This window comes from the organism of the source record quoted next, unplaced genomic scaffold (assembly GCF_019419815.1).
Source record: "Pyrus x bretschneideri cultivar Hongxiangsu unplaced genomic scaffold, Pyrus_bretschneideri_v1 Contig15, whole genome shotgun sequence".
NCBI lineage: Eukaryota > Viridiplantae > Streptophyta > Magnoliopsida > Rosales > Rosaceae > Pyrus > Pyrus x bretschneideri.
In genome coordinates this window covers 3,776,304-3,792,822 of record NW_025999446.1, presented here as the reverse complement: position 1 = coordinate 3,792,822, position 16,519 = coordinate 3,776,304, and the positions used below count along the sequence as shown (strand labels likewise).

At 40.6% G+C, this 16,519-nt stretch overlaps 2 protein-coding genes across 2 annotated transcripts; one reads left to right on the top strand and one right to left on the bottom strand.

Annotated features, from left to right (window-relative positions):
* Nucleotides 1-626: 626 nt before the first annotated feature.
* Nucleotides 627-12,091, top strand: LOC103944585 (protein lava lamp-like). The gene is made up of 10 exons (XM_048580371.1): nucleotides 627-873; nucleotides 1,259-1,395; nucleotides 1,623-2,250; nucleotides 2,377-8,366; nucleotides 9,073-9,961; nucleotides 10,059-10,735; nucleotides 10,845-10,986; nucleotides 11,106-11,187; nucleotides 11,289-11,436; nucleotides 11,667-12,091. Exons 2-9 carry the CDS (start codon nucleotides 1,345-1,347, stop codon nucleotides 11,389-11,391), a joined length of 8,562 nt encoding a protein of 2,853 aa, XP_048436328.1. The 5' UTR covers nucleotides 627-873; nucleotides 1,259-1,344; the 3' UTR covers nucleotides 11,392-11,436; nucleotides 11,667-12,091.
* Nucleotides 12,092-13,237: 1,146 nt separating this feature from the next.
* Nucleotides 13,238-14,745, bottom strand: LOC103944563 (probable sarcosine oxidase). The gene has a single exon (XM_009355033.3). It carries the CDS (start codon nucleotides 14,607-14,609, stop codon nucleotides 13,404-13,406), a length of 1,206 nt encoding a protein of 401 aa, XP_009353308.2. The 5' UTR covers nucleotides 14,610-14,745; the 3' UTR covers nucleotides 13,238-13,403.
* Nucleotides 14,746-16,519: the final 1,774 nt, after the last annotated feature.

Below are 16,519 nucleotides of genomic sequence, written 5' to 3'. Positions count from 1 at the left end.
CACTATCCACACTAACAGAAAGTGGTAACGTGCATGAAGAAATAGTCTATGTAGAACTAGTCTTCCTACATAATAGGAACTTATTCAAAACAAAACAATCCTAAGTAATAGAGCCCTACAATGAAAAGGACAATCAAACTTATCAACGGCTAGGGTTCCATCGATGCTATGATTTTGATTTGGTAGGTGGGTGGTACCATTGGTGTGAGGTGGGTGGTGCGGGTTGCAGAGGAGATGAGGGAGGGTGGGTGGTGCAGGTTGTAAAGGAGAGAAGGGAGGGAGGGAGGGAGGGTGGTTGGGGGTTGTAGGGAGAGAAGAGAGGGTGGGGGTTGCAGAGGAGAGAAGGAAGGGACGCGGTTGGGGGAGGTAGAAGATGAGTGTTTTTTTTTTTTTTGTATTTTTTTAATATTGAAGTGGGTTCATATTGACATGTGGCGCTCAGTAATTATCTACTTGTGCACCATGTCATCAGTTAATAGAAGTTCTAACAGAAAACTTAATGTATGAGATTATCCCAAAAATTAACACTTTAGATATAATTCTAAAACGAAAAAAACTCTATGTACTAAATGTTGAAAATCATGAAAGTAATTGAGATTTACCTTATATTATAACACAGCGACGTTTCACTTGTCTTCCCAAATCGACGTTTCACCTGCGCAGGCAAATCACATGGCGTAACACAGACACAGAACGAAAACGAAGGTTGCGTTAGATCCAAGGGACAAGGGGGGACCGACCCGTATACACACACAGTGACGCCGATAGAGAAAAACCGAGAGGGCACCATTGAAAAGCAAACCTTCATTCGAAACCACCGAAGCAATCGTATCAACCGCGACGGCCTGCCGATCCAGCTGCCGCGACATCCAGGTACGATATCTTCCCATCAGTTTTCCAATCTACTCGTTTTATATTGTATGATTCATACTGTTTTCGTCGTTTTGATTTGCTTGTTTTAAGATTTGTTTGATTATAGTGTGAATGAATTAGGTTCTGGATCTTTTCGAATCCGATTTCATATGATATTGTTTCCTGTTTGGCTGCCGAGAAAAGGAGATTGAATAAGAATGTCGTTGTCATCGAAATTGAACATAGTTAGTGTTTGCGTGGTCCTCATTTGCCGGAAATCAGCACGAAACTTCGAGTTTTGAAATTTGAAAATTTTTGTTATTTTCTAGTATTTGTAGTTCTATTCAGCACGAGTATTTGTAGTTCTATCGAATGTAATGGTGTGGTTGTGTTTAATGGTTTATAGGAAGGATTATATGGTGAGTGAGACGTTGCTTTGGTGATTGGCGTGGAGTCACAGTGGGGAGCAAGAACGGAGTGGATCGGAATCGGATGGACAAGAACAAGAGCCGTACCGATCTGCTCTCAGCCGGACGAAAAAAGGTACACTGACCGCTTGGACAATGTATCTTGTGACCTAATTTTTGGTTCCCGATAAAATGTAACTTGTCTGAGCTGTATCCTTTTACTTGGAAAACTTTTTTGTATGGTACGTGTCTATAGGTTTGCTACTCTATTTTCTGCTCTGTTCCTCAATGTCTTAGTAATCAACTGGAGAGTGCAAATGAGCTGTGGGAACTTAATATATAATCTTGTATTTCTGCCGGCAGCTTCAACAGTTTCGCCAGAAAAAAGATGGTAAAGGCAGTGGAAGTGGAAAATCCACAAAGAAGTCTAGTAAATCAGAGAAGCATGAAGCTGATGCTGATGCAGTCTCTAGTGCAACTAAACCTACAGCGTTGACACAGGCCCCTGAAGGAGAAACTGAGTCTTGTGTAGATGCTAATCTGGAAAACATCAACTCGTCAGGGTCACATTCTGGGGAGATTTCTACAGCTTCTGACATTGATGTTGCTTCTGCTGCTCCCTTGGCAGTTCCCATTACACATGAGGGAAATGCAGTCGAAACTTTGATTGACAAAAATGCTGAGTTAGCATCACAGGAGGTGGGATTCAGTCAGCATGATGTTAACTTTTCCGCCACGAACGAGGGGGAGAGTACTGCAGGCACTGATGCTGAGGAGGCAAGAGTTAGTTCATTGGACACTTCACATGTCATGGATTCCGGAGGGCTAGCCAAAGATGCCAATATGTCTATGCCGGTTGATGTGTCCACTCAACCTACTTCAGTTGATAATATTGATCAAACAAGGGGTAGAGATGAGGAGCCTTTGTCTTCGCAAGAGAGTATTAATACATCCTTGGTGCAGGAGAGGGAAGATCAGGTAACAGATGTAGGTTGTGCCCTTCTCCTTTTGTTATTAAACTTTGTATTACTTTGGGATTCTTCAGGAGATTAATTGAGCAGGTTAGGAAAACTGATGGGTTTGATGTATAATTAGAATCTCATTTGTTGCTGGGTAGGGGCAATGCAGGAAGCTGATGGTTTGGATGCAAAAAATTGTGATCGTAGGCAAGAAGCAGAAATGGGGCTTAAAGGAGATGACAAGATTTCTTCATCTGAGCTTGATAAAAGTGTTGAAAGTTTCTCTAGCCAAGCACCTTCCATAGATGAGCAAACTGATAAAGTGGATGAAGCATCTGATCGAGAAGTGGAACTTGCAGGAGATAGAAGTGTAGCTCTATCTGAGATTGATAGAACTGCTGAAACTTTCCCTGATCTCGAGTCCTCCATGGGTGAACGGATTGGCAAGGCAGATGAATCATCTCTGTCAACTGGTGCAACCATGTCTAATGGACTTCCAGTATCTGCTTTAGCTCTACCTGAGGCAGATGGATCTTTGGTTGTTAGTGCTGCTATGGATGACCGGCAGGAAACAGAAGATGTTCCAGGCTCTTATTTTGAAGCAAAGTCCGAGGTGCAATTTGGATCTGGTTTTGGGCAAGGCAGGGAAGAACATAGGTCTCTTCTGGAGGATCATCATCAGAAACATCCATTGGGTGGGCTTGAAAGTCCTCCAGGAACCAATATGGTGCTTCCAGATAAAGGATGGACTGCGTCTCCTGTTGCAGATGCCAGCTCAATCAGTCTCTCACAGCTCACAGAAGTAGTTAGGAGGCTTAGTGAAGAAGAGTTCAGGGTTCTTATTAAGTCAGTTGAATCAGTTTCTAGTGCTTCTCAGGGGACTACCAATTTGATTGTGTCAGAACATGGATTTCTGGAATTGTTTGAGCAACTTAAAGAAGAATTGGTTCTCACACATTTGACAAAAGATATCAGTGACTTGCAGCTTGTGCAGCAGTCTGAGGTGCAAGTGGAGTTTGATTGCCAACGTGATCAGTTACTTGATGAAACATCTCTTCTTCGTGCTTCGCTAAATGAAGTCCGTGAGAAGAACCAATGCCTTGCTGAAGAGCTTGCAGGGTGCAGATGTGAACTCCAGGCTGTTGCTAGTGGGAAGGAGGAGCTCCAAGACCAACTTCAAACTGCAAGGGCAGAGGTAGAAGAATTTTCTGCTAGAGCAACTGAGTCGCATAGCAGCCTGGAAAGGTCAAAGCAGGATTTGTTGATCCTGTCAGCTGAGTTAGCTGACTGCAAGTCTTTGGTGGCAGCTTTACAGGTGGAAAATGAGAAATTAAATGGGAGTATTACTTTGTGGGATGAAGATAGAAAGAAACTTGTGGAGCAAAATGATCGTTATCTTCACGAGAAGGAGAAGCTTTCAGCAGAGTTAGTTGATGGAAAAAGTTTTGTGGAAGCTCTACAGGATCAAATATCCAGCTTAAGTGGGAGTCTGAGTTCTGTAACAGAAGAGAGAAAGAAGTATGAGGAGGAGAAGGAGCATCTTTCCTCTGAGAATGACAAACTTGCTATAGAAGTGGCTGACAGTAAGAACACAGTATTGGCTTTGCAGGTAGAAAATGGCAACTTGAATGGAATCCTTTCTATGGTTACAGAGGAGAGTAAGAAGCTCGAGGAAGAGAAGAATCATCTTGTCTATGAGAATGAGAAACTTGCTATAGAATTGGCTGCCAGTAAGAATTTAGTATTGGATTTGCAGGTAAAAAATGAAAAATTGAATGGAAACCTTGTTTTGGTTACAGAGGAGAGAAACAAGCTCAAGGAGGAGAAGGATTATTCTGCCCACGAGATTGAGAGATTGTCTTCCGAAATTCTTCTTGTTCAAGAGCGGTTATCTGCCGAACATGAAGAACATATGAGGTTTGTGGTTGACCAAAAAGAAACAACAACACGCCTTGAACAACTCTCTGAAGAAAATATCTTTCTTACTAGCAGTCTGGACACACTTAAAGCTAAGATGAAAGAGGTTGATACGAGTGGAATCAAAATTGCATCCCAGGCTGGGGAAGGTGGGGATCAAGTTGAACTTTCAGAAGTGCAGAGCAGGAGGCATGAAATTGAAAATGAAAAATATCACCAAGTTCCTGGGATGGAAGATAGTGAAGGCTCCTTTATTATGGTGGAAAAACCTTCATCTGATGGCAGTGGAGGTTCACCAGTTCTGAGTCTTGGGAGGGAAGTTTTTGATGATTCCGTTGGGTTTGTAGCACTAAAGGGACGCGTGGAAGAGGCAGAGAAAATGATGAACAAACTTGTACAGGAAATTGAAGGCATCTGCTCTCGTTCAGAATTGTTGAATAGGTCAGGTGATAAAGTCTCCACTCCTCCAGTCTCAAAACTGATTCAAGCCTTCGAGTCAAAGGTGCACCTTGATGAACATGATGTGGAGGAACGAGGTCTAACTGACAATCAATCACCAGCAGACTCAATTGCGTCAGTAAGAGAGCAAACTGGAAACTTGAGAGCATTATTTGAGCAGTTGCTTCTGGATACTGCAAATGCCAGTGAACTGCTCAAGGAGGAACGAGGTGGTAGGAAAACTGCTAATGCTACATTCGGAGAGATGAAGGATCAGTATGAAGACTTGGAGGAACATAACAAGAAATTGGAAGCTACCAATATTGAACTTTGTGTCCTATATGAAGCTTTAGAACAACATAGGGGCAGCATTGAAACAAGAAACAGTGAGCTTTTGGTTCTCTGTGAGTCCTTAAGACTACAAGTTACTAATCTCGAAGCTGAAAACTTGGAAGTTGGAAGAAAGCTACATAGATATGAATTAAGAATTAATCAATTGCAGAGTCGATTGCATGATTTACATCTGAGTTCAAATGACATGGTATCTCAGATCTCTGATCAGTTAGAAAATTTTCACAAGGAAGCGGCAGAGAGGATTTTGATACTTGAGCAGCATTGGAATTCCACTCTCGTTCCGGTTGTTGAAGCGATTGGAAAGCTTGGTGAGTCTATTGGGGGTTTCAGCACAACTACACCAATGTCTCATGATTGTTTGGACACAAGTCATTTCGTTGCTTCTGTTTATGATGCCATCACTGTTATTGAAGATTTGAAGGAGAAACTTAAAAGCTCTCAAACAGACCATGAGGCTTTATGTATTTTACATAAAGAAGTGAATGAGAAATGTGACGATCTCCATGTAAAGAATGAATTGGCCAGTGATATGCTGCACAAGTTGTACGGCAACCTTAGCAAACTTCTTAGAGTTTTGCATGGGTCTATGGATGAAAGTGAGACGAACCTGAAAAATGAAAAGCTTCCTCATCCTCTGGATTATAGTATTTATGAAACCATCATAGAACAGCTGGAGAATTTTCTGAGCGAGGGACTGCAACTCCAATCTGTTAACAAGAAGCTAAATTCAGAGTTAATGGTTAGAACAGAAGAATTTGAGGAATTGAAACAAAGATGCCTGGATTCAAGTGCTATTCAGAAGTTAATAGAAGATATTGAAGGTGTGCTAGAAGTGGAAAATGCTGAGTTTCAAGCAGATAAAATGCTTGCTTCACGCTTGGAATCATTGGTATCGTGTCTTGTTCAGAAGTACAAGGATGCTGATGCTCAGGTAGGCTTATCTAAAGAAGGTTTTCAATCCAAGGTGATGGAATCTACTTCAATGCAGGAAGAAATACAGCAGTTAAATGCCTCGTGTTTTCAGCTTGAAAGTGAAACCATTGTTCTCAGGGAAAGTTTACGTCAGGTTGAGGAAGCCCTTCTTGTTACTCGTTCTGAGTTACAAGAGAAACTATATGAACTTGAACAATCGGAGCAGCGAGTGTCTTCCCTGAGAGAGAAGCTTGGCATTGCTGTCTCCAAGGGGAAGGGCTTGATTGTCCAGCGAGATGGTCTCAAGCAGTCTCTTGCAGAGAAATCTAGTGAACTGGAAAGATTCTTACAGGAGCTGCAATTCAAAGATTCCAGGCTTGTTGAGGTTGAAACCAAGCTCAAGGCATATTCAGAAGCTGGTGAGCGTGTGGAAGCTCTGGAATCTGAGCTTTCATACATTCGCAATTCTGCTACTGCATTAAGAGAATCATTCCTTCTCAAAGACTCTGTCCTTCAGAGAATAGAAGAGATTTTAGAAGACCTTGATCTGCCAGAGCAATTTCATTCGAGAGAGATTATTGAAAAGATCGATTGGCTGGCCAGGTCAGTTACTGGTAACACTTTTCCTCAGACAGATTCAGATCAGAAGAGTTCTGCTGGAGGAGGTTCATCTGATGCTGGTTTTGTTGTTATGGATTCCTGGAAAGATGATGTACAGCCAAGTTCAGATTCCAGTGATGATTTCAAAAGAAAATATGATGAACTTCAAAGTAAGTTCTATGGGTTGGCTGAACAGAATGAAATGTTAGAGCAATCTTTAATGGAAAGGAACAACTTAGTCCAGAGCTGGGAGGAACTTTTAGACAGGATTGATATGCCATTGCATCTGCGGTCCTTGGAGCCGGAGGATAGGATTGAGTGGTTAAGAAAAGAACTTTCGGAGGTGCAGGGTGATAATATGTCTCTCCAGCAGAAGGTTGTTAACCTTGAGAGCCATTGTGTAACGCTAACTGCTGATTTGGAAGACTCAAGAAGGAGAACATCTGACCTTGAGGAAGACCTTCAAACATTTATTGATGAGAGAAATAATCTTTCTCAAAGATTGGAGCTTCTGATCAATGATCATGATAAACTTTCAGCCAAGGCAGCTGGGTTTGAGCTTGAGAATGAAAAACTGCAGGAGGAAGTTTCTGATTTGCAGGAGAACGTAGCCAAGCTGTGTGGGATTGAGAAGCAAATTCTCAGCTTAGAAGATGACATAAGAAGATTGCAGGGTCTGGTTACTGATGCATTACAGGATCCTGGAACAAATTCAGAGTATTCTGGTGAAAGCAGCATTGAGTGCTTCAAAGGGTTACTGAATAAGCTTTTAGAGAATTATGCAACTCTTTCCTCAGAAAAACCAGTGTTTGGGGTTGCAGCCGATGGTATTCATACTGAGAATTCTGAAGCAATGGTTGTTGAAGCGAGAAGCGCAAGTACACCTGATACTGCTGAATCAGATACAGTTGCTTTGATGAAAGAGTTGGAGGAGGTTCAACGTGAAATTTTGGACATGAAGGAGGAGAGAGATGGATATGTGGAGAAGCAACGGTCTTTGGCTTGTGAGTTAGAAGTGCTAGATAAAAAAGTGAATGAGTTGCAAGGGCTTCTTAATCAGGAGGAGCAGAAGTCAGCTTCTGTTAGAGAGAAGTTAAACGTTGCAGTTAGAAAAGGAAAGCAATTGGTGCAACAGCGTGACAGTCTGAAACAAAATATTGATGAGATCAATTCTGAGGTGGAACGCTTGAGATCTGAGACCAAGATAGGCGAAGGTAAACTGGCAGAATATGAAAGAAAGTTCAGGGATTTGTCTTCTTATCCAGGGAGAGTAGAAGCCCTAGAGTCTGAGAGTTTATTCTTGCGGAATTGTTTGAAAGAAGCTGAGAACAATTTGCAGGAGAAAGGAAATACTTTGAGCTTAATCATTAATATTCTAGGAAACATTGACGTTGCAGAGGATGATAATTCTGGTGATCCAGTTGTTAAGTTAGAACAAATCGGGAAAATGTGCTGTGATTTGCGTGCGAATATGGCTTCTTCAGAACAAGAAGCTAGGAAATCAAAAAGAGCATCAGAGCTACTCCTTGCAGAACTGAATGAGGTTCAAGAGAGAAATGATGGTCTCCAGGAAGAACTAGCAAAATCTGCAAGTGAACTTGCTATACTCTCCAAGGAAAGGGATCTTGCAGAGGCCGCCAAGCTCGAAGCTCTTTCACGTCTTGAAATGGTTTCTACTGCTCACTTTGAGGAAAGAAAACACAAATTTTCTGAATTTTCAGGACTAAAGTCTGGTGTAGATCAACTTAGGAAGGGGTTTCATGATGTTAGTAGTTTATTGGCTGGTATTTTTCACCAGGACTTGGTATTTTTGCACAACCTGGAGTCTGGTATTGATTCCTGCCTCAAATCAAGCAGTGCTACCGATGTGGTTGATGTGCCCCTTTTCACTACAAGCAGTGGATTCATCACGAGCAAGTCAGACAAGGTACCTTTTTTATGTGCACACGCATGATTATTTGTTCCAGTTTTATATGCCCGTATTTAAATATTCGTATTATTCCATATGGCTTGTCAAAGGTCATTTTCTACCAATTATAGGTCCTTTGTTTGAATTCTGTTGTACCTTCCCTATGCCCGAAAATTCAAATAACCTTCATTTTAAAGTCAGACGAGTGCAGTGGTTTTGTTTGGAAAATGTATGCTTTGTTGACTCTAGTAAGCTGGTTAAACTAGAAATGAAACCTCTTAAGTGAGAAATGATTATTGAAGAATTGTTTCATGTATATGTACTTCTCTCTCGTCTATTTATAGGTCTGCTTTATTTATAAATTCCAACTTTTTGGATAGCAAGTGATGCGACAGATGGAATGCCATTATCTTCGCTAAAAGTAATTGGGGCTCATATGACAGTATGTGGGATTAAGAATGAAGATAAATAGGGTCACGTCACTTGGTATCCAAATTTTGGATTATAGTTAGTCTTATCATTACCATTACTGTTATTATCATCATCATCATCACTAATGACTATCACTAATGACTATTATTCTTATATTTTTACTGTTATATGTTGAATAACAATCATAGTCTTTAAATTTGATGTGAATCATTCTTCTCTCTTATTATCTTTTTTTTTTTTATCAAGTTCGGGCATTTTTTTCTCATCTTCTAATTTTGGCTTCCCTGTTCAGGAGAACTTTGTTTCGACAAATTCTTGGTCAGACTCCAACATGCATGGCCAATTTGATGACAGTTTTATAATTGAAATCTTTACTTATGTAAGGCATTATCTGCAAGAACTGGTGATGGAGATTGGTGTGCTTAAAGAAAAATTAGATGAACACTCAATTTCATTACATGAAAAAGCTAGCAGTGTATCTAAATCAATGGCAATTGTTCGTGGAGAATTAACTTCCAAAAATGAGTCATTTGAAGCCTTGAAGGGAGACTTGTTGCATGTGGAAAGGGTTGAAAAGGAAAAGGACAATGAGCTTCTTTTCTTGCGCCGAAATATTGCCTTGCTTTTTGAAGCATGCACTAGTTCAGTTATGGAAATGGGCAGAAGAAAAGCTGAATTGGTTGGAAATGGTTGGTCTGCTGGAGAACAAGGGATGAGATTGAAATTAGCAAATTATTCTGAGGATGGACTTTCATTTAGTGGAGAAGACCAGTTTCGCTCTGAGGAATGTGTCAGGAGTGTGACAGACAGGCTATTGTCAACTGTGAGTGATTTTGGTTCTCTGACAACGGAAATTGTGGAAGGTAGCCAAAAGGAGTTGAAGATTACCATTTCAAAGTTGCAGAAAGAGCTTCAGGAGAAGGACATTGAAAAGGAAAGGATTTGCATGGAGTTTGTAAGTCAAATCAAGCAAGCTGAATTAGCTGCAACAAGTTACTCAACAGATCTTCAATCTTCAAAATCTTTGGTGCATGATTTGGAGAAACGGATAGAAGTGATGAAGGGTGAACGTAACTTATTGGAGCAGAGAGTGAATGAATTAGAAGATGGCCGTGCTACTTCTACCGAGTTACAAGAGAGGGTCAGATCACTGACTGATGTGATTGCTGCTAAAGATCAAGGTCAGTTATTGAGTCTACTACAGTTTTTATATTTGATTGAAATTTGAAGTGGTTATATTAACTAATCACCAATTATCAAAATTGTTTGTGATTGCAGAAATTGAGGACCTAATGCAAGCACTTGATGAGGAGGAGGTGCAGATGCAAGGTCGCACTTCCAGGATTAAGGAAATGGAAAAGGTTGTGGAACAAAAGAACCTAGATTTGGAGAACCTTGAAACTTCCCGCGGGAAGGTTATGAAAAGGCTTTCCATCACTGTGAGTAAGTTTGATGAACTACATCATCTGTCTGCAAGCCTCCTTGGTGAGGTGGAAAAGCTCCAATCACAGTTGCAAGAACGGGATGATGAGATATCCTTCTTAAGGCAAGAGGTCACTAGGTGCACGAATGATGTTCTTGTTGCATCACAAACCAGCAACAAGAGAAGTTCAGAAGAGATCCATGAGTTATTAACATGGTTTGACATGAATATTGCTCGGGTTGGGCTGCACAATGGGGATCAGAACAGTGATCAAGTTTCTGACTACAAGGAAATATTCAAGAAAAAGATTGATTCAGTTATTTCAGAATTGGGGGATCTACGAACTGTGGCTCAAAGCAAGGATACACTGTTGCAAGCAGAAAGGAGTAAGGTAGAAGAATTAACACGCAAAGGAGAAACTCTTGAGAAGTCTTTACATGAGAAGGAATCACGGCTAAATTTGCTTGACAGTGTGGAAGATTCTGGTCGGGGAACTAGCAGCACCTCTGAAATTGTTGAGGTCGAGCCTGCGGTGAGATGTTTATATATTTGTTTATTTATTTACCACCTTACATTCTCTCGCCCTTTGTCAGAGTATTGTAATGTCATTAAAAGCTTTATTTTGTGGATTTTTTTAATAGAAAAACAACTGGGTGAAAGCTGGGACCTCCATTGCACCTCAAGTCCGTAGTTTGCGCAAGGGCAATAATGACCAAGTTGCAATTGCCATAGATATGGATTCTGGGAGCAGTAGTAGGTTGGAAGATGAAGAGGACGATAAAGGTAATCCTATGCTGATATAATTGCTGCCATCTTTTACTGGTCTTTGCCCTTCAATACCAAGTCAGATGGTCACTGAAGGCATTTCTTACTGGTTTAACATTTGTTTTCTTCGGCTGTAGTTCATGGTTTCAAGTCACTCACGACTTCAAGAATTGTTCCAAGATTTACTAGACCCGTGGCTAACATGGTTGATGGCCTTTGGTAAGCATATCCAGTCCTTGTTTTCTTTTCTTGGTAATATTTCAATCTAAAACTTACCTAGATTTTGTGAGAACTAAATCGTCGTGTACACAACCTTTCAGGGTATCTTGTGATCGGACTCTAATGCGGAAGCCTGTTTTACGTCTTGGCATTATATTATATTGGGCTGTACTGCATGCGCTTCTTGCAACTTTTGCAATTTGAAAAGCCAGAAGCGGTTAGAAGGATTCTCTTGAAAAGCCAGAAGTGGTTAGAAAGATTCTTCATTAGTTGCTTATTTCTGTCCTTCGTTATTCTACGCCCCTGCACTCTCCCTATAAACTAATATTTGGATTAAATAAACCAAAGGAGAATCGAGAGACTTAAAGGAAGGGTGCAGAAGGAGAAAACGATAGTGTGAAAAGCACTGCTCATTTTTATGTTATAGTTTTGTGTTTGCGAAGTTCAGAACTTACGCGTTGCATTTCCTTGTGATGCAGGTTCACATTTTGAAGGGCTTGGAGTCCTTGTGTCCCGACGATGGTAATGCTTTATGGGGTATTAAGCTGGAAGTTTAAATCTGCTATTTATTTTCTCCTCCGTAGATGCGATTAGATCCATTGATTATTTTCCACAACCGAGCGATTCCGATTCGCAGTTTTTATACGAATGAATCTGAGAAGCTTGGTTGCATCCTAATAAGAAAAGAAAGTTCGATGATAGGGAAACAAACATAGTTCATTTGTTTTCTTAATACCCAACCACAAAAGGTTGTACATCGTAGCTGCTACTACAATAGGGTTCTCTCTATATAATTGGAGAGAATTTAGCTGTGTAACAAAATGCTCCAACCTAGTACTTTGTCATGACGATATTGTCGTGTAATGTAAATTTTCAGGCATATATTAATGCTTTTGTTCTTTAATTTTTCAGAATTTCGACTATTTCATATTTCATATTCGAGACTTTGACCTAATTAAAGCTTTGGTTCATGAATTTTTTATAGGGAGTTTTAACGAAAACCTTACAATACTATTCACTTTAACTAAAAATCACATTTTTACACTAAAAAGTCAGTTTTGGTACTATTCATTTTACTCTTTATTTTGTCATTATTGTTAAAACTCAAAAATTTTAAGCTATTTTCATTAGTTTTTTTTTTTTTTTTTATAATGTGGAGCGATGATTTTTTCTTTGCTAAACAACATTAGAACTTTCAACCAGACGGAAGTTTTTAATTTGTCACCTAAAAGGATCATTGTTTTATGTTGTGAAAAGGGGACCGGTACTCACATGTTTTTGCTTGAGGAGAAATTTTGTAGTGTATTGGAAAAATTGGTCGGTACACCATATATCATAATACAAGTGAAGGGGTGATTGGAAAAAAAACATTTCTCCATTTATATACTATGACATGTGCTGTACCGGCTTATATTCCGAGCATAGAGAAATCTCAGTTAGTTTATAGACCACACCTCTAATCGGGTCAAAACGCTCCAATTTTTGCAAGTGGTCTTTTATCACAGTAGTAGAAAGGTGTTGAGTCCTTACATGACGGCGTGGATTCAAACCTCATCGGTAGCTAATCTAACATTTAATCTAACATAATCTATTGTTTGACAAATCAACTAGAAAAGCTATCAAAATGACAACTAGGGGAAAAAAAAAAAAAAAAAAAAAAGCTCCAATTTTCTATTCCTAAAATTGGTTTTTATTTTTTTATTTTTTACATTTAAAGCCACTTAGTAGTTAGTACTACGGTGAATGGTATTCATTTTCACTTTTAAGTGAAATATTTTAAGTTTGATTCTCGTTTGCTTAGTTACAGACTACAATTATATAATATAAACGGATTATCTTTGAAGAAAATATATATATCTAATATTCAATATATATTCATTCTACTTATACTCCATATCAAATATCATATGAGTAATAGTGCTCTTGTTTTGTCATTCAAACCAAAAAAACCCTCTCCCACCTTTCATGTATTTATATTTTTCTCATCATTTTGCCACTTTCCACTACTATATTGAAATTTTTGTAACATTAAAATTGTGATACATCATCATTTGAAATCATCATTAATATCATATTGCGCATAACCATACTATAATAAAGTTTTCTTAATTATTTTCGATTGCCCCGCTAGAAGAAATTTCTGAGTTCGTCCCGCTCACACTCTTCTTTTGTCTTATTTTCTGTACAAAAATTTTGCAGAGGTTTGTTACAAGCATTTACAGAAAGTCTTTGGCATTGCCTTTGGGATTCTCTTGAAACCTTGCCATCCTAAAGTGCTTCAGCTCCACTCCTTCAGCCTCCCCAGTAAGCGCAAGGTCAGCCAAAATCCTCCCCACCACCGGCGACATCTTGAACCCGTGACCTGAAAACCCACCGCCCACCACCACATCCTTCCCAAACTCCCCACCCAAGAAATCGATCACAAAATCCTCATCCGGGGTCATTGAGTACATGCACAACTGTGTAGCCACCGGCCCGCCGGAGTCAACCACGCCGGAGAACATCCCCTCTATCCACTCCTTCAACGGAGCCAGCGGGTTCCCTGGACCCCATGGCCTCTTATCGGGGTCACACGGGTAGCCGCCATGCACGGAGACCTTGATCAAACCGGGATACTCCAAAGAGGGCGTCCCATAAATGTAGGGGTTCCCATAGCTAGCAAAGGTGGGGAAGTCTCCTCCGATAGCAAAAGCACCCTCGTGCCCCTCCTTAATCCGCCAGTAGCACACGGTGGTCTCCAACGGCTGTATCGGCAGTTCGATCCCGCCAACCGTTTTAACTAACTTTGTCATCCAAGCCCCAACCGTCACCACACATTTCTTCCCCCAAAACCTCTCCCCTTTTGCTGTGGATACCCAAACCCCTCCTCTCACCCCATCTCTCTCCACACCCTTCACCTCCATATTATCCCTCAAAACGGCGCCGTTCTGCAAAGCGAGCGTTTGAAACATTGACACCGCCTTGGTGGGTTTAATAACCCCGCCGTGCTCCGTCACAACACCCACCCAATCCTCCGGAATCATAAACCGACCCGAGAACTCCTGGTGCAGCTGGTCCCGGTTCATGACCGAAAACGCGACCGAGTTTTTCCGACAACTCTCTACAACGGCGAGGAGAAACTTGTCGTTCGCCAGGGCCATGTCCAATTGGTTGGCTTTGAAGTAGACATTGTAGCCGATTTCGGACTCCGCCTGCTGCCAGAGCTTGTAGGACTCGAGGACGAGGGGCGTGTAGTAATCTTCCGGGTACGTGGCACGAATCGTCCGGGACTCGCCGTGGGAGGAGCCGCGGTGGTGGAGGAAGTCGAATTGCTCGAGGAGGAGGGTCTTGTGGCCGCGCTTGGCGGTCTGGTAGGCGGTGGAGCTTCCCATGACGCCGGCTCCGACTACGATGACGTCGAACTCATCGCCGGAATATTCCATCTCTGGAAGGTGTCAGGCGATTGCCGGAGGAGGAGGAGGAGGAGGAAGAGGACGAAGGCGGTCGTGGGAGTTTTGGAATTTGGTGGGCTACTCTCTTGGGATCAGTCACTTGTGAGAAGTGATTACGGGAGCGAGTGCGAGCTCATTTTTAACGTGAGAATTTGGTGAAACACGCCAACTTTTTGCTCTGAATTTCGAGATTGCCACTGTTTAATTTTGGTAAGAGAGAGTAAACTAAAAACATTTACCTTTGGAATTTAACCAACAAAAATTAGAAACCAACATTTTTATTACATAAATTTTTTGAGTAAATTACATTTTAACAACTCAATTTTAGATCGCATAATAATCTCATACTTTATGTTTTAAACATTTTAATGTCATACTCATACATCAACTTACAAATTTATTATAGACATCTGTTAAATTTTCTACTAAGTTTGCTTTTAAATGCTGACATAGAACATGTGGGGTCCACTCCTCGCCTAACTAAACTCCTTAATTCCTCCACGTGGAATAAAAAAAAAATTTTAACAAAATAAAAAAAAATTGAAAAAATTAAAATTAAAAAAAATAAAATCGTGAACTGCGTGCGCCCCACCAGGGCCCCAGCCAAAAATCCTCCACCCTCTCGAGAACCCTAATCCCCAATTTCCAGCAAAAAGCCTCCCCTGCCGCTCCAAATCTCGATCCTCACTTCCCTCAAACACCATCTCGGGCTCCACGTCCTGCCTCCCACGGATCTCACTGATCTCAGTCCATCTCTCTGGATCTCTTTGCTTCATCCTCTCCATCTCAGACCTCTCGCTCCTTCATTTATCTCAATTTGACGGCGGCTCCCTCGTTTCTCTCGATTTGACGGTGGGGACCATACCGTCCCCTTCAAACACATCACACCCACCACCCTCTTCTCCTAGAAACTCAACCCTCCAGTCCTAACCCAACCCATTACTCTGCAACCACATGAACCGCTCTGATTGGCCTGGGAATTGATACCTTTCGACCACAACTCTGTGCACAGAATCATGCAACTGGAAAAAATCCAGAATGCCCAGAGACTGCTCCAAGCCTCCAATGGCTTCAAACGGTTGAACTTCTTCAAAGCTTCGAAGAACGGCATGGATTCTTGGTCGGTCTAGGATGGGTCCTTAGACATTGGAGCTCGAAATCGGATTATGGGATGTGGGTTTTGCTCTGATCGGTGTTCATACCAAGGAATTTTGGGAGATTAACGAAAAAAAAAAATTCCCCTTTTTTTTGTTGTTTGTGGCTGATCAAGATGAAGAACAAAGATGGGAGGAGATAGACGAATGAGGTGCAGACTGTGCACGGTAGGAAGGTTGGGAGGACAGAGAGTGACCCTTTCAATATTTTTATGTTAGTTTTTGGTCTACGTGGCTTAAACTTGACATCTATCAGCAAAAATATGGGTCCACATTTGCCACGTTGATATTTAACAAAAAAATTAACAAAAAAGTTAACAGGATTCTAATATTATAATAAATTCATAAGATAAGGTATGACATTGTAATTTGAAAGATAAGGTATGACATTGTAATTTGAAAGATAAGGTATGACATTGTAATTTGAAAAACATGAGGTATGAGATTATGGTTCAATCTATAATTGAAGTAATTTTGTGTAATTTATTTTAATTTTTTTTATTTGAATCATATTCTAGTTTAATATGAGATTGAAATAAGTTCATAAAAATTAAAGTAGAAGCATGCTCATCTAATTGATCATTGATGTGACTTGTAAGGCAAGTAACATATGGGCAAGTAACATATGGGCACAAAAAACTTGGACAATGATCATGCGTATTGTGCCACTTTTAACGTATTGAATATAAAATTAGAGTGATGTTATTTCCATCTCAATATCTTATCTTTCCAACTATCTTTTAATGA